This window comes from Bubalus bubalis, chromosome 4 (assembly GCF_019923935.1).
Source record: "Bubalus bubalis isolate 160015118507 breed Murrah chromosome 4, NDDB_SH_1, whole genome shotgun sequence".
Taxonomy (NCBI): Eukaryota; Metazoa; Chordata; class Mammalia; order Artiodactyla; family Bovidae; genus Bubalus; species Bubalus bubalis.
In genome coordinates this window covers 80,320,292-80,344,756 of record NC_059160.1, presented here as the reverse complement: position 1 = coordinate 80,344,756, position 24,465 = coordinate 80,320,292, and the positions used below count along the sequence as shown (strand labels likewise).

Below are 24,465 nucleotides of genomic sequence, written 5' to 3'. Positions count from 1 at the left end.
TATCAAAAGCTTATTCGAGCCTTTTCAGACGCTGGAATGTGCACACATTACAGAAGACTATGGACATTGGCAGCATCTGTATAACTATTGTGACAACCCGGAAGACTGTGCATTTTCTAAACCTTGCTTCAGATTTAGGAAGACTCTCTGTAAGAATATCTGGAAATGCAATGTGCACAGACAAACCCAGGGCTCTACCAGAGAAAGTCTGAGAGAGGAGTCCAGTGGGGAGGAGTAAGGATGAAGGGCAGAATCCTAGCTGAGGAACGTGAAGGTCAATAATCTTGCTCTTTTTCAAATTCTGGACTTTCCTCAGTTTTTATTTCCTTCACTCTGTTCTGTGTATTTGGAACTCACATTTTGCTTGGATTCTTTGATAGTCTACTATCTGATTCTTCATTTATGTTACTGGTTCTTATTCTGTTTCAGACTTGTCTCATCTCCAATTCCTTATGTGTGATAAGTTGGTGTCGGTCACTAAGTCATGTCTGACTCTCTGCGACCCCATGGACTGTATGTAGCACACCAGGCTTCCTTGTCCTTCACTATCTCCCGGAGTTTGCTCAAACTCATGTCCATTGAGTTGGTGATGCCATCTGACCTTCTCATCCTCTGTAGCCCCCTTCTCCTCTTTCCCTTAATCTTTCTCAGCATCAGTGTTCTTTCCAGTGAGTTGGTTCTTCACATCATGCGGCCAAAGGATTGGAACTTCAGCTTCAGGATCAGTCCTTCTAATGAATATTCAGGGTTCATTTCCTTTAGGGTTGACTTTTTGATCTCCTTGCTGTCCAAGGGACACTCAAGAGTCTTCCCCAGCACCACAATTTGAAAACATCAATTCTTCGGCACTCAGCCTTCTTTATGGTCCAGCTCTCACATGACTACTAGAAAGACCATAGCTCTGACTAAATGGACCTTTGTCAGCAAAGTAATGTTTCTGCTTTTTAATATGCTGTGATCAGTACTCAAATTATGAAATCTAGTTTTTAATTCTCTTAATATGTTTACATCTCTGAAAAATCATCATTCCAATAATTACCTTTTTGCAAAGAACCCTTCAAATCTGCTTTTCCTGTCCTGATGCCTCCCTGGAATGCCATTCCTATTCTAAAACTTAGTTGGGGTCTATCTCACTGTGGATAACAATGTTTTCTCTAAATGCGAAGAGACTATTGAAGTGCTTCCTTTTATCCTTGAAATTGGTCTTAATTGCTCCTGTTTCATTTTAAAGAGAGCAAAATGTTTCTGCCCTTTGACTAGACTTTCCTTAAGAAAATATTCAAGGTCTTTTTCCTTCAGTGAATCTGTTGTTTATTTCCTCAAGGATTGAGTTTATCATTTGCACTCTCACTGTCACCACATGAATTTAATCTGGCTGCACTTGCTGATTTTGTCTCACTCCCTTCTGGTAATCAGTACCACTTGGGTCCTTTTAAAAATGTCACTTTCATCCTATAATTCATTTTGCAAAATATTTAAATGCTGACTTATAAAATCACGTGTGGAGAACATCTAGTCTAACTCCTCTCCCAATACACATTTTTATTCCATAATAACCTCTAACTTTTAGTTTAGCACAATGTTTCTCAAAGTATTCTCATTATTATTGTCCCTAAAAGGAGAAATTTTATTTAATTTAAACTTAAATCAGTTAACATTTAATTCATTACTAACAAGAAAAATTAAATACTACGGAATAAGACCATTGTGTTGTAATATATAAGATGGTTCCCTGCCTCCAAGAACTGATTTTCACTATCTTGGGAACAATATCATCCCCAGTGAGAATCCAAAGCTTAGCATTTCCATTGAGAGTAATTTTTAGAAACTTATTCAAGATCTTTCTGAACATGACCTTAGTTTATTTTCCAGTGTTATCATCTTTCATTACTTTAAGTACATTCATAATACTCCTCATAACACTTTGCTCTCTTGGAATTGTTTTTCTTCTCCACACAATTAAGGCCCACTAATCTTATAAAACCCACCTCATCTATAAGTCTTTCTCTCACTTTTCTTTCTCCTCGATTTCCCCTTTTTTGCTTAATTCTTCTGATAATGTATAAAATTTTCTTCACCTAAATGCACATACCCATTTTAAAGTCACAATTACTTACATCCAAAACTCAGGGTTGCTTCAGTGCTTCTGACCATCCCATAGTTATTTGATGCTAAACAGTAATATATTCCAGCATCTTTCTGTTTGTCTGGATTGTTGATAACAAGGTTTCCTCCTACCATACTGTACCGATCACTTGTTAGATCAATATCCCCATTATTCATTCTCCATCTATGAAAAAATAAGTAAATGCCATATCAAATGTTAAGAGGACTGAAATCAGTATACTGGGATAACATTGTTCTAAAATAATATGAGTACAGCTCCATATGAAATAAGGTGATTAAGTAGTTGACTCAGAGTGGTATTTCTTCATATTCTATAATTCCATGTCCTTGGCTCATGATTTATAATTTAGTTCAGGCACAGAAAGGTAAATGTTCAAGTATATGAGATATTTCCTTTTTTAGCATGAGGCATTCCAAAGGACAAATATTTCATTGAATTTTGCTACATAAATGGTTTCTTAGCAGATATACATGGATCATAAATGATAACCATTTATGCAGTGGTTAGATTCATGAATAAATAAATGTTATATAAATATTTAAAATATTACTATATTAGAAGTAAAATATAAGATATGAATACAAGATATAAAAGTATAAGATGTAAGATATCAAAATATAAGATATCAATATCAAAGTCATTTTTGAATAAAATTTCATTTTGAATAAAACACCAATAGAAATCAGGGTTTTACTCAGTTAATGTCATATTCTGACCACTAGAGGTCGATCACACCATTTGAAAATGGCTAAAGTCAATTGGGTCTTGGTTCCAGGCCACAGATACATTATTGCAGGTATATTGATGGTGACGGAGAATAAACTAACTAGAAACAGGAATCTAGAATCTAAACTAACTAGAATCAGGAAACTTTCATGGTGAGATGATGAGAGTATTGCATATATAAAATAGTTTTCAATTAAGCTGACCACCTGCATAATTTTATAATCATTCTCTTTTAGGGTTAAGGTTTCATGTCTTCTGCAGTGTTTTAAGACAAGAGCTATGTCAACCAGTGGGCTGTGGCCCCATCACTCATGTCCTGGCTGCAGAATTCTGATTAGGGTTAGCATCTTGCTAGAAAGGCCTAATAATTTTATAATATTTTTAATAAATCAAACTACTAGAACATTTTTAGTTTTAATTTTTACAGTGTGGGAAGTAATTTAAAAGCAAACACAGGAAACCATGCTTTGCTTTTCAAAACCTACCAAATATCAGCCCTATGAATAAATCATCCCCTTCACCTAGCTGATGGCAATATTGTCCCTGCCTGAACCATCCAATGTCGAGTCACTTAGCATTTGCCAAGGCAGTGGTTTCCCTTGTGAGGCACTAGTTATATCAAAATATAAGATATCAATATACATTCCTCCCCATTATATTCACTCCAAATTTTTATTTCTTGTTTTAACTTCTTCCCAGTGGGTCTGATTCTGTCCTGATGTGATATAATGATTAAATCTTGCTGTGATTAGGTAAGTTCACTCGTCTATTTAATTTTTCGGAATATTCACCATTGTTATAATCCCTTTCACACAGCCTTAAATACAATTTTTATTTGAGTTCTTGTTATTGTGGGAGACAGGGCAAGATAGTGAAAGTCTCAAGACTGGTAAGTAAAAAAGTTCCCTGTTTTATCTTTCATGATGTTGCCATGAATAACAAATTATCACAGAACATACCATAAATATCAAAGTACTATGTTAATGACAAATTGCATGATTACCAAGGTTAGTATGGCTTTCCTTGAATATTAAGTAAATTTTCATCATGGCAAGTGTTCTTTTGTCAGACAAGCTACATCATGAGCTGAATAATTTTTTCTTACTTTGCTGTCAAATGCAGACCATCTTCACAACTATTAAACGTCTACTTCTTCCTATCAGTTTTCTATATTACTGTATAGATAATAAGGGCATACTTGCCCTGGGGACTTAAATGATTATGTAGTCTGTGGGAGGAAGTTGGTGATATATTTGCCAAGCAAAGTTTTGCTTTTTATTGTTATTTTTTAAATTGTGATAAGAAAACTAAATGGGACTTGAGGGAGGCAGATGTAAGGGGGTATTAATATGTACACAATTTTAGTGATGTAAAACTTTGCTTCTTACAGTCTCTATGGTGGCAGTGGGGCAGCAAAGAGAAGCCCGCATTCTTAGAACACTATCTGAGAACAACCTCTTTCTGTTCTTTTATTCTTCATGGGAGCCTGGAGGCTGATTTGCTTAAGTTCCACGTGTATGAACGTCAAGGAAAGAGAATCACAGAATAACCATCACTGAAATAGCTTTTCAAATACTATCAACCTGTCTAGATAGATGAATACTGAAAAAAAATTATATGTTTCCTTGAAAGTCATAATACTTGTGTTTCAGTCTTAGAGCTGTGATGTACTAGGTCTGGAGCAAGTCAATTTACTTATATAGGTCACAGCTTCCTTTCCTATAAAATTCTGTACTTCTCTAGAGCCTGTCATTAGTTATACTATGCCAAGTCCAAGGTTATGTATGTAAACTCCCATGATGAATGACTTAAGGGTAAAAATAAATCTAGCCCATCAGATATTTTCAGAACAAATATGTTATTTATATAATTTATAAAATATCCACTTATATTACATTCCAAGATGGTGATTTTGCATATAAATTTATATTTTATTTTAGGAAAAAATTTGCAATTATAGTTAGAGGCACTAGGAAATGAGTTCAAGTATAATGAAATGAAAGGAATGTGTATTCTTCATGATAATAAATTTTTAATAGCAATGAAAAGTTGTTTTTCTATCCATGAAAAGACAAATCTACTACTAAAATCAACTTTGTTGAATGACAACCTTCAATTAACTCAGGTGATATGAACACACGAGAGCCCCAATTTTCCTGTCAATCACTTGCTTTGTCTTCATGGAACCAAAATCCATTGGCATTTGGTTAATTTTAAAATCTTATTCCTTATATCAGACTAGAAACTGTTAGTATATTTTTCTGAACACCCTGAAGCAAGAAAACTGACTGCTACTTTTCATAAATTTATTCTTGATAGTGTTAATAGGTACTCCAGAAAAAAACATGAAGAGATATATAGATTGTCTGATAGATAGAGTCATTTAAGGAATTTGTTTTGTTGTCTGGCATATAGATCTGAGACTACTGAAAAATGGTGTTTTCTAGAATTATCTATGTAATATGCTCTTTAAATGTGGTTAATATAGACTATTATCTGTCATCTGTAAATATGAGTTATCTAGGCCAATATATGGAGAAGGAAATGGCAACCCACTCCAGGATTCTTGCCTGGAGAATCCCAGGGACCGAGGATCCTGGTGGGCTGCCGTCTATGGGGTCACACAGAGTTGGACAAGACTGAAATGACTTAGCAGCAGCAGGCCAATAAATACAAAAACAGTCTATCCTCAAGTGCATATATTTTAAATATATTTAAATTTTTCATGTAACCATTTTCTTATTTAATAGCATGATCTCCATTAGCCGATTTTTAAGTGATAATGTGAAATGGTACTGGCATTCTCTGTGCAGGAAATAGGAAGTGAATTATATGCATATGTTTAAGAAAACTATTTCAATATTAAACAACTTTTAAAAAATTCGCTGTATGACAATATTTTTTATAATGACCCTAGATTTCGTAGAAAGCTTTAGGCCATAGCTTTCTCTATAGATATAGGATCATAGATGCTGATCTGTAATCTTAGTCCAACACTTCATTCTGAAAAGAGCAGTGAGGTACGTTACTTGTAAACTGGGAAAGGGCTGGCTCGTGCCCTACAGTTTAGTGAAACTTTTCCTTCCGGTGACTCCTCTGGATAAATGGTATTGATTGGTTGTTCTTCAAAAATTGGTCCAAATCCTTTGTCTTCCTCAGAAACTATAAGAAAAATAAAATTATTTTATATTTCTTTATTTTAGAAATCAAAGAAAATTTGAGTACATTTAAAAAGGTTTTTTTGAAAGAAAGGTCAGAAACCTGGGATCTCCAGTGTCATTTGAACCAAAGATGTTTGCCTCTAGGATCCTGAGGAAAATGTTTAGGTTTATTCAAAATTCTTTTCTACTTATCTCTCAATCATCTTCTGAAAACCACTCTGTGTTGCCATGCTTAACTAATTAGTGCCTCTCAAACAAGTCATGCTTTCATGCCCCTGAGATTTTCTTCTTTCTGGAACCACCATCTCATTTCTCTCCTCCCATCAAAATTTGTACAATCCTTAATGGCAATCATAAAGTTAGCTCCTTCGGGAAGCCAACTCTCAAACCCCTCCTAGTTTTAATGGGTCCACGTTCTCATAACTCCCTGGCAGGCTATGGCACTTAACACAGCTGCTGTGATTCTTGATGCAATTTATGGTTTTACCAGATTGCAGATGCCTGGGGAAAGGTTTACTAGATTGCAGATGCCGTAATTTCTATACTGCACTCTCCTCCATAGCTGTCTAGCAGTGTGGAACATAATAATTGTTTAACAATTTTTGAACAATAGAATGAATATATTTCTAGAAGTTCTGAGGAAATGGGTTCTTTTCTTGGGTCAGTTCTTGTTTTGTTTTTCTTTTTAAACATGTGACCAAAACTGGTAGCATCTAGAACAATCTATAAATTACTGAACAATCCATGAGTTATCAGTAAATGGATATGGGATCTGGCCAGCTGGTTTAAAATCTACCACAAAAATACCAGTGTTGAAGCAGTTGTTCCTGACAGCATATCCTCTCTGGAGAGGAGGTGTGACACCTCACAGCAGGATGAGGAAGAGAATCACTCACATGTCATCAGTTTGTTACATTTTTTATAGAGCCCAGTGAAGAGCCAGATGCTCGAAATGACTTCATACTTATATATATGGCTAGAAAGAAGGAATATTCTTACATGGGATCATTGTAGGTCTCTGCTTAATCAAAAGCTATGGTTCACTCTTTCAATTTATTTTTTTAAGAGCGAGTGTAAGGCAAATGTCATACTGAAAAATTGGCTATTCTAACATTAAACTTGAGGATAAGAACTTTCTTCTAGTTTCTCCTAACAAGCAGTTTAATTACATCTTTTAAATCTTGCCTTAGTGAAGTTTATCAGTGCTTTTGGAAAAATTATTTAATATCTCAAAGCCTTGATATCCCCCCTTATAAGATGGAGATAATATTAAAACCTACCTCATTTGACTACTGTGAGAATTACATTGAGACAACCCACATTCTCATGAATTTGCCAATTTTTTCAAAATTTAATTTACATGTCTTATATATCTCACCGTTTAGACTAATTCCAAAAGTTTCAGAAGCCAAATTTTATTCATTCTTCTAATTCTGGTGCCACAAGCATCATGTCAATACACATTTTTGTGTACACAGATGATTAATCAAAAACCTGTTAGTTTCTCCCAGTATGAAGAGTATTAATTTTCCCAGTATTAATTTTCCTAAACTGACCTGAAATATTTCAAAGGGAGAAGCCTCATTTTTAGTTGGAATTTGCTGAAAATGCCATTCAAGAATTTATGGATCTCAGTTACATTATATAGCATCATCCTATTTCAGATCACAGATAAATCACTGAATCAGAACTGGAGGAACTAGAGGAAATGGGATTTAGCTCAACACTGGTTTCCTAGCTGTTGTTTTATACAAGTCATTCGTTCCATATGCTATTTACACTAAAAAAAAAAAAAAAAAAAAAAGGAATTGGGGCCTGTGCCCTAAGGACTCCATAGGCCTACTGCAACCATAAGTAAGATGATGAATGCAAGGTGTTCACAGAAGTCATTTGCTAATGATTTTTGAAGTCCTGCTCTAAGCTGTTCATTTCCATATACTTGAGACTAAAAACTAGAAATACTATAATGTTTTCTGCTTTGCTTCTAGTAATTACCTGATGATGCCCAGCGTTTTCTGGCCTTTAGGAAGAAATAGCATGACAGGGAAACATGTAATGAATCTCAAATCCTTGATAACAAGACCTTTATTTGTATGTAGGTTCTAGACTTTTTTTTTGATTTCAGAAAGAAATAGCCTTGGAATTATCTATGATAAAAAGGGCTTCCTGGGTAGCTCAGCTGGTAAAGAATCTGCCTGCAATGCAGGAAACCCAAGTTCGATTCCTGGGTTGGTAAGTTCCCCTGCAGAAGGCTACCCACTCCAGTGTTTTTGGGCTTCTCTGGTGGGTCAGATAGTAAAGAATCCACCCACAATGCGGGAGACCTGGGTTTGATCCCTGGGTTGGGAAGATCTCCTGGAGTAAGGCATGGCAACGCACTCCAGTATTCTTGCCCGGAGAGTCTCCATGGATAGAGGAGCCTGGTGGGCTACAGTCCATGGGGTTGCAAAGAGTTTGACACAACAGCGACTAAGCACACATCTATGATACTAGTGGCTCAGGCGGTAAATAGTCTGTCTCCAGTGCAAGAGACCCGGGTTCGATCCCTGGGTTGGGAAGATCCTCTGGAGAAGGAAATGGCAGCCCAGTTCAGTATTCTTGCCTGGAAAATCCCATGGACTGTGGAGGCTGGTAGTTACCTTCCATGGGGTCGCAAAGAGTCGGACACGACTGAGCAACTTCACTTTCACTTTCCTTTCTTTTCCCACTTAAACAATCTCATGAACTCTTCTTTGAATCTCTGTCAGTTGCCCAGCTTTACTAACTGCAGCAATTTAGTAACCCTGCTGCTTTGGAGCTTCTGCTGTTTCTTCCCAATTCACACAAAAATGCTTAAAAAGATGAGCAGTGAAGTTCAATTTTATTAATATATTTTGATTCTCTTCTTGAAGGTAAGATGAATACTATTCTCACTTTAACCCTTGATGAATAATGAATAGTGTAACAATTCTGAGCAATTTACAAAAATTTAAACATACCAATTATTCAGAATATTAAAATAAATACATTTTAGGGGAGTTTAAGCTCATGAATATCTTCTAAATACATTGTATTTATATACAAGCTTGATGATTATGGTATTACTATCATCAACAGAAAAGATCATCAAATTTAAAGAGGAATGAATGTTTGGTGCAATTATAAAACTTAAACAGAAGTCAACTTATCTACACTGGATAGATCTTGAGTTTCCACTTGTTACATTAGAGTTAACATAGGAATTTTAAATGGTCTTCTGTGAGGCTACAGTTTAATGAACTAGAGGTTTTGGTTGTCCTTGCTGCTACTGCTAAGTCGCTTCAGTCACGTCCGACTCTGTGCGACCCCAGAGACAGCAGCCCACCAGGCTGCCCCATCCCTGGGATTCTCCAGGCAAGAACACTGGAGTGGCTTGCCATTTCCTTCTCCAATGCATGAAAGTGAAAAGTGAAAGTGAAGTCGCTCAGGTTGTCTACTTGAAAGTTACACAGTCGTGTCTGACTCCTAGAGACCCCACAGACTGCAGTCTACCAGGCTCCTCCATCCATGGGATTTTCCAGGCAAGAGTACTGGAGTGGGGTGCCATTGCCTTCTCCGATGTGTCCTTAATTCAGTCAATAACTTGATTCAGACCTTGCATATGGTGAAGAATTTTGAGACATAATTTCAAAAGCATGATCCACAAAAGAAAAAAAAAATGATAAGCTGGACTTTATTCATGTTTAAAAGTTCTGTTCTGTGAAAGACACTGTTAATAGAATTTTAGGTCTTCAAGATTAGAGATTTTCCTTAGGTCCATTTCAACATACATTGGAGAATTTTGGAATAAGCAGCAAATTGGAAAAACTTTCCACTAATTCATGTATGGATGTGAGAGTTAGACTGTGAAGAAAGCTGAGCGCCAAAGAATTGATGCTTTTGAACTGTGGTGTTGGAGAAGACTCTTGAGAGTCCCTTGGACTGCAAGGAGATCCAACCGGTCCATTCTAAAGGAGATCAGCCTTGGGTGTTCTTTGGAAGGAATGATGCTAAAGCTGAAACTCCAGTACTCTGGCCACCTCATTCGAAGAGCTGACTCATTGGAAAAGACTCTGATGCTGGGAGGGATTGGGGGCAGGAGGAGAAGGGGATGACAGAGGATGAGATGGCTGGATGGCATCACCTACTCAATGGATGTGAGTTTAAGTGAATTCCGGGAGTTGGTGATGGACAGGGAGGCCTGGCGTGCTGCAATTCATGGGGTCACAAAGAGTCGGACACGACTGAATGACTGAACTGAACTGAACTGAATTAAATATGTACTTCATTTAATAATTGTAATCACATACAATTTAAAAAAATTTGAACTCATCTCAATAGGTGCACAGTTGCATTAACTAAAGATTCAACAGTATTGTATTTCCCATGTAGAAATAGCTAATCCTGGCCTGTCTAGCACCTGCTTCTAAAGAGTCCTCTGGTACTGTCATTATCTCCTGCATTGCAAGTCAATTCTTCACCATCTAAGCCACCAGGGAAGCCTTATTGGGATTATAACAATCCTGAATCCTCAATTTAATTAATAATTTATTAATTTTCTTAAAATAACTAGTTTTATCATTTGAAGTAGTTGAGTTTTGTTCATTCTTAATTGCCTTAATTATTTCAAGTATTGTATGGTGCCTTGAAATACAAAGACAGCTGCACATAAACATACATCTGTGTGGAGGTCGAGGTTAGTTGCACACTTGCACATCTTCATAAAATGCATAGTTTTAAATGTTTCTTTTGATAGGATATCTTTTGATTTTAAGATGTGTGACTTTGAGATAAAAATTCATCACCTTTTAGCAAACTGAACATATGTTTATAGTTTATTCATCATGATCATAAGGCATGTTTCTTTCTGGAAAGACATCAGCAATGGCAATTTCCATTGAAAAAAATGGAATGTCACATGTTAATAATGATCAGACTATATCTATTGATTGGCAATCCCCCTACTGATTGAAGTAAAGATAAAACACTTTGGGGGTGAGTTGGGTTGAAGTTTATAGGCCAAACTGAATATTATCAGTGCCCCATGCTATTTTATTCTCAACAAGTACTTTTCCAAAATTATATGCAGATATTTCCAAGTGCTCCATTTCCATTTGTCCTTTACAGGAAGAGACAATGAATCATTTAAGTGATAAAATATGAAACTAATTTCCAATAAAACACTGAATTTTTCCATTTTGACAAAATATTATATTTAAGATATTTCCTTTTGCCCATTTTAAGAACAAAAGGAGACTATGACACACTTGATATCACATTTGTGTTTCTAGTTAGTATTATTTTATAAATGTTATTTATAAAATGTTAGCATATATTTATACATTTTATAAATATTTCTTGCTTTTCTAATATTTTCAAGCCTGAATAAAATAATGTATTTCATTGGGTGGTTTACCAATTACAATATGCATTTTATTTTGAGGACATACTTGGGCTCTTGGGAGATAAATTACTCATAACTGGCTTCGAATTGCTTTGGTATGCTCAGGGTTAACTTCTGAATGTAAGCTTCGTAACCCGCTTGAAGACTATCCAAGCTCATTGCTCTGTTAGTTGAGCTAGGGCACTCAGATCAAGGAAAAAGAACTTTCAGGGGTAATACAACACAAGGTTCAGCAAAGGATCCATTAATACAAGCATTATAATCTCTGTTAACAAAAATTAAGTTATCCTTTGCTTTATTTCTAGGGCAATGGAAATAATTAGATGATAAATTATCATGCTTTGGAAGTATTATGAGGTTAAAGGGTACAGAAACAAATGGAAAATATGTTAAAATAAAGTTGTTTTTAAAACATATGCTCTTTTTTTGTGCCAGATATAGTCTTTTAAAAAGGAGCACACAGTTATATAGATAACTTCTCAAGCTACTTGAAAAAATTACTTCAAATCATTCTTTGATTTACTCAATAAAAATTTATTTTCTACCATATAGTGTTCATCTATTGCAGAAGCAAGTTCATTTCTTAAATTTGATCAAGAAGATTAACAGAAAGGCAAAAACTGCTGCTTTTTTCAGTAGCATTCTCAGTCTCACAGTTAATGTAGTCAGTTAGTGTATGATCTTAAATGAAATACTTCACCTCTTGGTATGTAGAGATGATCCACTGTAACCTTGCTATCTTATTTTATCTCTGGAAATTGAAAGTATAATTACAATTTGTGCTTGAGAGCTATTTTTATTCATTTTATATTCAGTGAAAGAAATCCTATTTCTCATTCTGTAATATGTCATCTTAATCTGTTAGTTTTCAAACATAATTTTACATAAGCATGTTTTAATGAGAGTTTCAGGAAGAAAGCAATGAGAACAAAATTTTAGCAGAGTCTAATATTTGAATTTTTACAGTGTTTACAATATTCAGTGGATATGGCCTGGGGAGTGTTGTAAGCCCTCTTAAAATACAGTAAACTCTCTAAATGAGACAATATTTAAATTGGCTCAAAGCATTATTATTATCTCCATTTTCAAACATTCCTCACTGATAAGAGAATAAGGACTGCTGCTGCTGCTGCTAAGTCGCTTCAGTCGTGTCCGACTCTACGCGACCCCATAGATAACAGCCCACCAGGCTCCGCCGTCCATGGGATTGTCCAGGCAAGAACACTGGAGTGGGTTGCCATTTCCTTCTCCAATGCGTGAAAGTGAAAAGTGAAAGTGAAGTCGCTCAGTCCTGTCCGACTCTTCGCAACCCCATGGACTGCAGCCTACCAGGCTCCTCCGTCCATGGGATTTTCCAGGCAAGAGTACTGGAGTGGGGTGCCATCGCCTTCTCCAGAGAATAAGGACATTTAGGGCCTAAGCTTTGAATACTCTGGTTCGTCATTTCTTTAGTCTCATGGGTAATAGGTAACAGTGCAGCAATATATCATAACTAAAATATAACAAGTTGGTCTTGAGAATGTACAGGAATCCAATTATTAGAAGGAAAATTAAGATCAGGTTATCAGAATTGTTGACTAAGTTTTCCTTGCATGATTTTATTTGCCTAAGAAGAGCCTTTCATATTTATTAATGACAACTACTTCCTTGACCTATGGTGCAACCTCAGACTCTAGATACTGTGTTTTGCATAACAATCTGGGCATCTGTTCACACCTACCTGTGTTTGCCTGTGTTTGCTGCCATAAGCCAAGGAATGTTTGGGATGTATGTGTGTGTGTGTGTGTGTGTTAGTCGCTCAGTTGTGTCTGACTGTTTGTGACCCCATGGACTGTAGCCTGCCAGGCTTCTCTGTCCATGGAGTTCTCCAGACAAGTATACTGGAGTGGGTTTCCATTCCCTTCTCCAAGGGGTCTACTTGATCTGGGTCTCATGCATTGTAGGCAAATTCTTTACCATCTGAGCCACAAAGGAAGCCCAGTGTTTGGGGTACAAGAAGCTGAGAGATGAAAGGAAAGAGCTTTCCCATACAGGTTTCAGCAGAAACCTGACTCTGATATCTCCTTTCTTTGGGACATCTCGTCTCAGAATGTGAGACAATAAATTTCTGTTGTTCTAAGCCACCCAGTTGGTGGCTTTATTATAGCTATAGCAGTCCTAGGAAACTAATAAGTCCATTACTGCAGTCCATGGGGTTGCAAAGAATCAGACACAACTGAGGGACTGAACAAAAACAACACACATAATAATAAACTGTTGAAGTTTAATGAACTAGCCTTTCTCAAATTTTTTGACAATGAAGTCCTACTAACATCCTTCAGAACAAGTGTTCTTTGAATTAGTGACCTAACACAGTCCATATTTACCCACTTCTGTGCTTTATTTGTTCTACTTCCTCTAAGAATTATTTCCATTTCTAATAATTGAAATACTTCCAGTTTCCCTTGCCTACTAGCTCCATCATTAAATATTTATTAATTCCTCAATTATTTTAAAGAGCCTATCATATTTTTCTTATGAATTTGTTACCCACTTACTTTTATTATTCCTTATTATATGTAAGGTTCTTGAAATCAAGGAGCATATGTCACTGATCTTTATATAGCCTATACTCACACTATACAGGCTAAGTCACAAGGAAGAAACAGAAATAGCTTTGATATGCTTCTTGCTGAGACTTTCCTTTTTATAAATCCCCTATCGATGGAGATTCTGACTCACTCTGGCATGAAACTCTTGCTTTGGCATGGAAGCAATGGCACTGGTTACTCAGTGATTCTTTTAATTACTCGTTCTCCTACCACTGTGCTGTGGCTTTCAATGATTACCAGTGTTACCATGTTTATCTGTTTACTATGTAGGTCACTGTGCTGTAAGTTGGAAAAGGCAATGGCACCCCACTCCAGTACTCTTGCCTGGAAAATCCCATGGACGGAGGAGCCTGGTGGGCTGCAGTCCATGGGGTCGCGAAGAGTCGGACACGACTGAGTGACTTCACTTTCACTTTTCACTTTCATGCACTGGAGAAGGAAATGGCAACCCACTCCCGTGTTCTTGCCTGGAGAATCCCAGGGAAGGGGGAGCCTGGTGGGTTGCCGTCTATGGGGTCACAGAGTCGGACACGACTGAAGCGACTTAGGAGCAGCAGTGCTGTAAGTTATCATTACATTGTGTTTTTAGTGTTCACAAGAATCCTGTGATTTTTACATGTAGGAAACATAAGTCTCATAGAAATTGAATAATTTGCACAAGATCACATAGTGAATACCAGGTTGAATATGTAAGTCCAGACTGATCTTACTCTAATTTTTTCCAGTCTATATTTCTAGCAATTACTATTCAGTGGTTGAAATATAATCTAAACTATCAGGATAGCTAATTATATTTAATGAAGGATAAACAATAAATTTTCCATTATCTGGATTTCTAATTAAACTGAATCTTAAGGTTCCAAGCTGATTAACTTTAATTCTTCTTCTTGCAGCAAAGCAGAAGGCTTTCAAAACAAGCTAGAATTTTACAATATTAAAAATATTGCTGCAAAATTAAGTACTATAGGATTATTATAAAACATGAAGGGAAAATACAGGTTGCATTGAATATATTCTATCTGCTACAATCCTCCACTTGGATATATGCTTGTCATGTATCTATTCATTTATTTTGGTAATCAAATAAATTACATGAAGACCTCAGAAAAAACATCTACAAAATTCCCAAGTGCTCTAATTGTAACCACTTGCTATAAGTTTAAAAACTTAATAGCTTAATGTAGGGATGAAATATGGTTTATTTGAAGAAATCTATTTAAAAAGTTACCCTTTCATCAACTTACCTCCATGACCATACCTTCTGTGCCATGTAAACTCTAAAAAGAAAAAAAAAAAGACAAAAACCAGAAAAATATTAATCCCAAAGCTGCTCTTTGTTTTGATTTCAAATGTTACTCAAATAAATGAGATATTAGTTAATGAAATTAGATTATCAGCTCTTCACTATTAAGGCTGAAGTATGACCATGTCTTTGGAAATATTTATTTCTTATCTTTGCATTTTTATAATTACAGCACCAAAAATTTTAAAGAATTGGCATGAATTTTCAGTACTAATAAGAATATCTTTGCTTTATTTTATTCATAAATGTAGACAGCAGTAATAACCTTACCACAAATTTTCTTTATTATATTACATAATATATATGCATATATGCAAATAGTTCTATATGTGTGTGCCCATCAAGTTCATTATTAAAGCAATCAAGGGAGGTTCGTAAATGAAAATATAAGATCCATCTATATCTTGAACTTAACAGCAACTCAACAAGTGCTGAATTTAGGTAATTGAGACAGAGGTATTATAAAATATTGTTAGAAAACACTGCTTCAGATAAAAATACAATGTACCTTTAGAAATATTTTTTAATCTTTCACACTTATCTTTGAAAAATAGAAATATAGTGTTTGTTTATCCTAAAACTACGGTATACTTAAAACTGCATTGTTATTCTTAAGTCCTTGAATACACTGTAGATTATTTTTGAACTGTTTTCAAAAGATTGACCAGCCAATAATAAACATTAAATTATATTAACTTATAAAAAATAGACAAATGTATCAAAAGCTTAAAACCCATTATTTTCTAATATTTTACTGTGTTTTACTTTTATGTATACTGATGAGGCTAAGTCGATTTTACCGCTATAGTGAACATACTATATAATGGTGAGCTATTGCATAACGTTTCTCCCACCACCGTACAGGGTTTCAGGTTGAAAATGACAACAGTAGGGCGATGTACTCTGTAGGATTGACAAATGCAGCAGCAGGGGTATTTTTCCCCTCCCACATATTCAGATTTTAACCATTTACCAGCACATCACTATATAAGATTGATTAACTTCTCTTATGAAATTTTAATTGAAACTAAAAAGAAAAAAGAACAAAAGTGTCAGCCTTAATATATATGCATTTACTTGCCTGACCCAGATGGCAAAGGAAAATATTAATTCTGAACGTTATACACCAGGTTCAATATAGTGAAAAGAATATTAATTACATTGACATAAATTATGGAAGTTATATGTTATAGACAGGATATTTCTTACCTGATAGACAAGTTTTAAAAGATATTATTACAAGGAGACTGAACAGCAACCACATTTTCATCTTGTGTTCAGTAGAATTTAGGTTCAAATTTCAAAAAAAATCTTTAACTTTATGGCAGTTGGATAATATTAAACACCTGCATAAAGAGAAGAGAAGGAAGAGGAAAGATAAGAAAAAGGAAAGAAAGGGAATGGAAAATATCACCATTTGGAGTCAACAATATTATCAATTCTATTTTATTTTATATTTCTTGTTTGTAGAATAAGTTTTAATTTATTTAAATACATTTGTAAACATCATATTGTAATGAAAAGAGTAGATTCGGTATCAGGGCTTCAGCTTCTTCCCAGTACTGACATTGTAAGAAACATGAGCAAGTAACTGAATTGACATTTGTTTAAGTTTTTAATAATTGAGTATAGTAACATCTTTTTACAAATAGCAGAGTTGTGAACATTTCAATGTCAACTATTTTACCTGAAGATTAAATTGACCTGAAGCGCTGGTAGAAAGATTTAGTAAAACATATATTTGTATAAGAATTTCCCTAGTAGCTCAGCAGTAAAAGAATCCCTCTGTAATGCAGGAAACCCGGATTCAAACCCTAGGTAGGGAAGATCCCAGGGCAAAGGAAGTGACAACCCATTCCAGGATTCTTGCCTGGAAAATCCCATGGACAGAGGAGCCTGGCAGGCTACAGTCCACAGGGTCTCAAGAGTTAGACATGACTTAGAAACTAAATCATCACTACAACCATATCTGTATAAGAATTTTATAAATTCATAGACATTGTACAAGAGTTATATGTTAGTATTGCCTGTTGGTAATTTATGGAAAATTTTTGCCAGAAAAGCTAAATTTTTAAATGTTAAAGTATATTGATTAATAACTTGTTTATTCCCTTTCCCTGCTTTCACTTTTTTCCTTTATTCATTCAAGAAAATGTAAATAATTGTTCCTTATAAGAGAGAAGCTAGGTTTTGTATGTCAAAATCTTTAAAATTTGGAGAGCTATCTTTAAAGATAAGACAAAATTACTAATATAAACTAAGCTACAGAGACTTCCCTGGTGGTCAGGGAAGTCTAAGAATCCACCTTGCAATTCAGGGGACACAGGTTCAATCCCTGGTCAGGGAACTAAGATCACACATGCCATGGAGAAAATAAGCCCATGTGTCATAACTACTGAGTCCACTCACCACAACTAGAGAGTCCATGAGTTGCAATGAAAGATCCTGCACTACACATGGAAGATCCCACATGTAGCAACTAAGATGCAACACAGCCAAATTTAAAAAAATACTAATAAATAAATAAACTATGCTACAAAATTATGCATCAGTCTAAGTAAAATATCTTGCTTTTATAAAATTCTGTAAAAACTTCTGACCACATGATTATTTTGGTTTCAAGGCATTGAAATAGCTTCATTTTAGTGAGGGGCTCTTTGACTTAAGCCTCATCATCATCTTTGTAGCTCCATCTGTGACCAAGCATGCAGATAAAAGAATCAAAAAGAAAGCATAGTCTGCTTGCCCTTAAAAAGTTCACAGATCGACAGTAATGCTTATGTGTACATAGGTCAGTGCAATGACAGACTTGTTTGGATCTACATATTATTAAACTTGAAAGCATGTTTTTTTTTAATATAAATTTATTTATTTTAATTGGAGGCTAATTACTTTATAATATTGTATTGGTTTTGCCATACATCAACATGAATCCACCGCGGGTGTACACGTGTTGCCCATCCTGAACCCCCCTCCCACCTCCCTCCCTGTACCATCCCTCTGGGTCGTCCCAGTGCACCAGCCCCAAGCATCCTGTATCCTGCATCGAACCTGGACTGGCAATTCATTTCATATATGATATTATACATGTTTCAATGCCATTCTCCCAAATCATCCGACCTTCTTCCTCTCCCACAGAATCCAAAAGACTGTTCTATACATCTGTGTCTCTTTTGCTGTCTCACATACAGGGTTATCATTACCATCTTTCTAAATTCCATATATATGCGTTAGTATACTGTATTGGTGTTTTTCTTTCTGGCTTACTTCACTCTGTATAATAGGCTCCAGTTTCATCCACCTCATTAGAACTGATTCAAATGTATTCTTTTTAATGGCTGAGTAATACTCCATTGTGTATATGTACCACAGCTTTCTTATCCATTCATCTGCTGATGGACCTCTAGGTTGCTTCCATGTCCTGGCTATTATAAACAGTGCTGCGATGAACATTGGGGTACACGTGTCTCTTTCAATTCTGGCATGTTAATCATTTATTAAAAACACTGCAAAATATGTCTCAGATGGACCTGGTGGTGGCACTATAACACATTTTCAAATATTCCAGGGCATTACAAAGAGACTTGACTTCTTCAATTGAGACACAATAGGCTCTTCAATTTGAAAACACATGAAATCATATTTTCAAAGAATATGTAGAAATAGGATATAAGAATCTCATGACATAGAATTGAATGTAAAATATAAATTAGAGCATGAAAGCAATTCTGAAAATACCTAATGTTATTATTATCAATATATAAATATATTTAAATGCTATCTAAAGCAGCCAAAATAAAATGGTACTGATTTCTTGCATCATAATGACATGTAGAGTACTACTTATTTTTTTTAATGTGATGGACTTTAAGACCATATTTTTCCCCCTTTAATTTGCCAGAATTCCAGCATTTTCCAAGACTGGTAAAAATATTTAGTGTTACTACATGGATCAGGAAAAATATTTTTCCCTTTTGGTGTATAGGTTATTTTTCAGTGAAAAATCATTTATTTATTGAAAAAAAAAAGAGTTGAATTTTTAGATCAAACAGTAAATATGGGTCAGTGGAGCAACAGGAAAATTTTTAGATATCTTTGCAAAAGGAAAAATATTCAACAGATAATTTTTAAATGCCAAGATTGATTATGACCAATTTATTTCTCTTGGACATTGGTAAGAAAAAGAGAACTACACAAATGTATAGATTGTATTAAGTCTAGACTTTTAAATTTTATTTCTTTTACTAAACAGAACTGATTAGAAAGGAAAAGAAACAGTAAACAAAGGTGAAGAATAAAGATAAATTCCTTCAGGAGGCAGGGGAATCTATTAAATGATCTATAGAAGAATTCAGCTTTTTATTTTGTTATCATTAATATTCAAATATAAATCTAAATTAAAAATTTTGAAACCTATACACATTATTTATATCTCTTAAAGTTTGTCTCCAAAAATGTACATTTCAGCATTTTCTTGGCCCATTGGTTTGTAATTCTTTTCATTGAGTTATACACACTAATTAAGATGAGTTCCTTTAATGAGGAGGAGGGGAGAAAGGCAAACATAAACTATGCCAAAACTGTTGTGTCGATCAAACAGTTCTTTTTGTAAAGGTCAACTTAGATAATATATTTGCAAACATTTTGCAAATTACAAAGCATGTGCAGTTTAATGTGTCAGTGATTATTGGATTTTAAATAGTTCAAATTTATCAATTAATAAACCTAAATTGATAATAAATACTTCTAAATAATAACTTTACATACCAATAATATTTATCTTAAGAGCAAGGGATGCTGCTGCTTTTTTTTTTATAGACTATAGAGGAAGTAGTACTGACCAGAGAGAAAAAGAATCAGGTAAAATTAAAGAACAATTACTCTGAAGAGTATCCTTCAGATTATTAATTTTGACAAATTATGTGAGTGAGATCTTGGTCTGTTTAGCTTATTAACTATATAAAGAATCTGGGAAAGAATGAGGGCAGGTCTAAAGGAAGAGTAACTATGAGTGAGCAATTTCAAAAAACTAAAAATAAGATACAGAAGAATTTTCTAGGTCAAGAATATTATCTTATATTTCCTTCTTAGACAACACCCACAGTATATGGGAACCTGAGGTAAGGCACAGTCAAAGGAAATCCAGGAAAGTCAGCCAGATCTTGTCTGAAACTTGGCTCAACCAATCTTTAGCTTGCAACTTTGGGAAAATTACTCAAGTTCTGACTCATGTACAAAATATGAAAAAAAAAATGTGCATTTCATAGAACTCTTGCAAGTGTCATATAAGATTATACATGTGAAATGCTTACTGTGAAAGTAGTAAATAAATATTAACTATTATTCTGCTAGGCGTTAGGGCCCATCAGGCTACAAGAGACAATGACATGTTACTTGTTTATTGTTGTGTCTCTAATGCCTGGCACTGAGAAGTCATTTGATATATATTTATTGAAGAAATGAATGGACCATTCCATAACTGTATTTCAAAACACTTGCCAGAAACAAACTAAAATTTAACTTTAGTTCCTTCAAGTAAGCATGAAATACTTAATAGGTAATAAAAAGTATTTCTTACTGGGGCTCTGGTCTCAGTTATGGATTATTGCTGCTTATATATACACCTTAGAAGAGGACAGTCTAAGCAGCAATATTTTAAAGCATTTTTAATGTGTATTTTATTGAGTGTTTTTGAAAGACTGTCTTCCAATTTCAATATTTTCATTCTCATCAGAAGGAGACATTTTTCATTATCCTGAGGCAAACTATCTTTTCCTTCACTCCAAATATTGCCTGTTTCAATAGGACAGTGAGTGATTATCCTGGCAGCATGTATTTTATTTTATTTAATGGGTTTCTTTCTGTTTCAGTATAAAAGCATCTCTCACATCATTTTCTGCTGCTGATTTGTTCTGTTGTGTCACCAGTTATCCCATCACTTGTGACTCCTGATCCCATCCTCTCAGAGTGCAGCAGAGGAGAGGGAGGCAAGGCTGAGCCCACACATGCTAGTACAGAAGAAACAGCTCTTCTTAATTCTCCCTTAAGGACCTACCACTCAGTAATCCACAGCCAGCTCCCAGCCCCCACATTCCTGAAAGTGTTGTAGCAAGTGAAGTGGCATAAGAAGAAAACAACTCAAAGATGTGCCAATAAAAGAAGCAGACCTTTTCTTCTCAATATCCAAAAGAACAGAATGACCAGAACCAGGGGATGCATTCCTGTCCACATGCCATGCTGTGCTAGGAAACAGCTCCCTGGTTTCTCCTACTCTCCCCTAGGGCTTTTCACCAGGTACTGCAGATGGCTCATATCACAACTTAACCACAGCTCTATAGGTGTCTAGGGACTGGTGTTTCCCTAACATGTATTGGTGCTATAGTATTCTCCAAACAATTCAACATCCTTTACTAAGACACTTACTTATATATTTAAACAACTACAACAACAAAAATATAATAAGGCAGCACAAGGTGACAGCCTCTGCCTCCTTCCTTCATGCTCTCTTCTGTCTTTTCCCCTCTCTCTTTACTTTAGATGATGCCATGGTTCTCCTTTGAGAAATCTGGTCCATATCTATGTATGCATTTTTCTGCTAGACAGACATCATCTAGTTCTTGTCTTATTTTGTTCTGTTATGAGGTATTTCATATAAATTATTTTAAAAATCTTCAACTATACATTAGCAAACATTTGGCCACTAACAGTTATTCACAAAGTATTTAGTATTGGTACATAATCAGAGTTTCCTCCAACAATACCAATAAATCTAATATTTCATTGAACTGATGCTTATACAAGCATTTACATTGAAAGAGAACAAAATTTAGAAATATGGATAAAACATTAATATGTATTAGCAAGTGGTGGCATCTCTTTTAGAAAGAAAAAAGATTTGGCAGGATTTCAGGAATCTATTCTGATTGATCCTCAACACAGCTCATAAAAGGTCATGTTAAAAATATTTAACCTAAAATTTTACTTATGATACTGACCACTCTGCTCTGGTTCTAAGGAACATTTGCCATGAATTTCAGTTTCCAGAAAATAGAGGAAACTTGTTTGTGCTGAACTCAGATTATCCTAGGTGAAAAGACATCAACATTTCTTACTCTACATTTTAAAATCAGGGAATATTTTGTCCTCAGACTCAATCTGAAAATCTGCCTCTGCTGCACCCGTCACTTAATCTTCCTGAGGTGTCAGTTACCCAGTCTGTAGAATGCAAACTCAGGTTCATTCTTCAGAAGATTATTGTGAGGACTAAATTATGCATAGGGCTTCCCAGGTGGCACAGCGGTAAACAATCTACCTACCAATGCTGCAGACTCAAAAGACGTGGGTTCAATCCCTGGGTCAGAAAGATTCCCTGGAGAAGGAAATGGCAACCCACCCCAGTATTCTTGCCTGGAAAATTCCATGGACAGAGAACCCTGGTAGGCTACAGTCCGTGGGGTCACAAACAGTCATACATGACTGGGTACACACACACAAATTATGCACGCATATAGATACACATCTATGTGTGTAAGTAAAAGCCTTTGACATGGTTACATTGTTCAGTCACTTAATCCTGTGATATGTGTACATAATAGAAGTCAAATAGAATAGACTGAAGTCTTATTTCACTGAAGTGAAATTAACTAAAAATCTGAAGAAATAAAGTCAGTATTTTTTTTGTTGTTTTGTTTTTTGGCTGTGTGGGATGTGGGATATCATAGTTCCCTGACCAGGGGTGGAATCCACGCCTGCTGCAGTGGAAGTGTGGAGTCTTAACCACTGGGCCACCAGGGAAGACTCAAATTAGATTTGAATTTAAAATATGTGAATGTTTTAGAAAAGGGATATTATATATTTTAAAAGTCTTATCCCTCAGAAAGGGGATACTATATACATTATATATTAAGCACTTTCACATCAATATTATACTGGTCCAGTATAATTTTCAGATTATTAAAAACAACTTAAACATAGACATAACTTCCTGTAGCTACATAATTACATACTTTAGGAGGTCTTCTTCAGCCTCATACTTACTTTTTAACTCTATTATCAAATTATTATTGTCTCAGCTTAAAACTCTATTATCAAATTATTATTGTCTTAGTTTAATAGTTTTTCTGCAAAGTTATTAATAGTGTTTTAGCAGCTTACAGCTGTGATTAAGTATATTCAGTAAAAATTTCTGAAGAACATACTGTTCTAAGCCAAGTAATAAAGTACATACCCAAGAAAAACACCTTTTTTGAAAATGATTATAAACAGTATCCTTCTCTTCCAGAATAGAGTCAGACACTGTTCAACTAACAGGTAGGATGTGATTGTTTTCAGCAACTACATTAGCTGCTGAAATACCCTGATACTTGATTGTGTGTGAAGTATAGGTAAAAAGAGGAGCAAAATAATATGTTTCAAGTATTTTAATAAATATAAAATTATTGGACTGTGAAATTAATGACTTGGAGGCTGCTGACAGAAAAAAAAAACCCTGAAGGCTTTTTGAAGATATGGGTATTTACTGAGTGTTGACAGCACACTCTGCATTTTACAAAACAACTGATTGTTCATATTTTTAGGTAATTGAATTTATGATCAATTAATTACTTTTTTATTTCCAAAATGATATAATGCCTGAAGAAGGATTTAAAAAATAATGCAATCCTATTCAGGATATTTATAACATATAAGTTTTTGTCGGCACATTATGTCATGTAGGACTAATTGATATGAAAGACGTGTGAAAGTATTAGTCGTTCAGTCATGTCCTAATTGATATGCTTTTTGTTCGGGTAATTTCAAGAAACTCTCACTTTTATATGATAAATAAAGTCCTACAGAATTTTGTCCCATTTCAGGAGTATGTGTGTGTATAGCTAGATATTGCTTGAAATTCAAGAAAGTAGAGAAAGTTTTTGTTGAGTTGAAATTGTCTCCCCAATGAAACTGACATGATGCCAATAGTACATAATTATTTTGTTTGAAATTACAAAACTGAGATGGTAATGGAAAAGAGGAAGAGTAATAAGCAAATGAGGTGATAAGATTTCTTGATTATTTGCAATTCCCAAATTATTGATTTTGGATGAACAATGAACAAGGGAAGTGTTGCTCTGTCGAAAAAGATTTAATACTCAAACGTATATGTGGGGGATTCC

At 35.0% G+C, this 24,465-nt stretch overlaps 1 protein-coding gene across 3 annotated transcripts in view; it reads right to left on the bottom strand.

Moving 5' to 3' along the window:
* CNTN1 (contactin 1) overlaps nt 1–24,465 on the bottom strand; it is a 404,810-nt gene that overhangs the window by 166,646 nt on the left and 213,699 nt on the right. For all 3 annotated transcript variants that reach the window (XM_006055954.4, XM_006055956.4, XM_006055955.4), the window contains exons 2-5: nt 16,520–16,656; nt 15,252–15,284; nt 5,884–6,016; nt 2,118–2,290 (exon numbers count right to left, since the gene is read on the bottom strand). In XM_006055954.4, coding sequence (XP_006056016.1) covers nt 2,118–2,290; nt 5,884–6,016; nt 15,252–15,284; nt 16,520–16,580 — 400 coding nt within the window. In that variant the 5' untranslated portion in view covers nt 16,581–16,656. The remainder of the gene's footprint in view (nt 1–2,117; nt 2,291–5,883; nt 6,017–15,251; nt 15,285–16,519; nt 16,657–24,465) is intronic.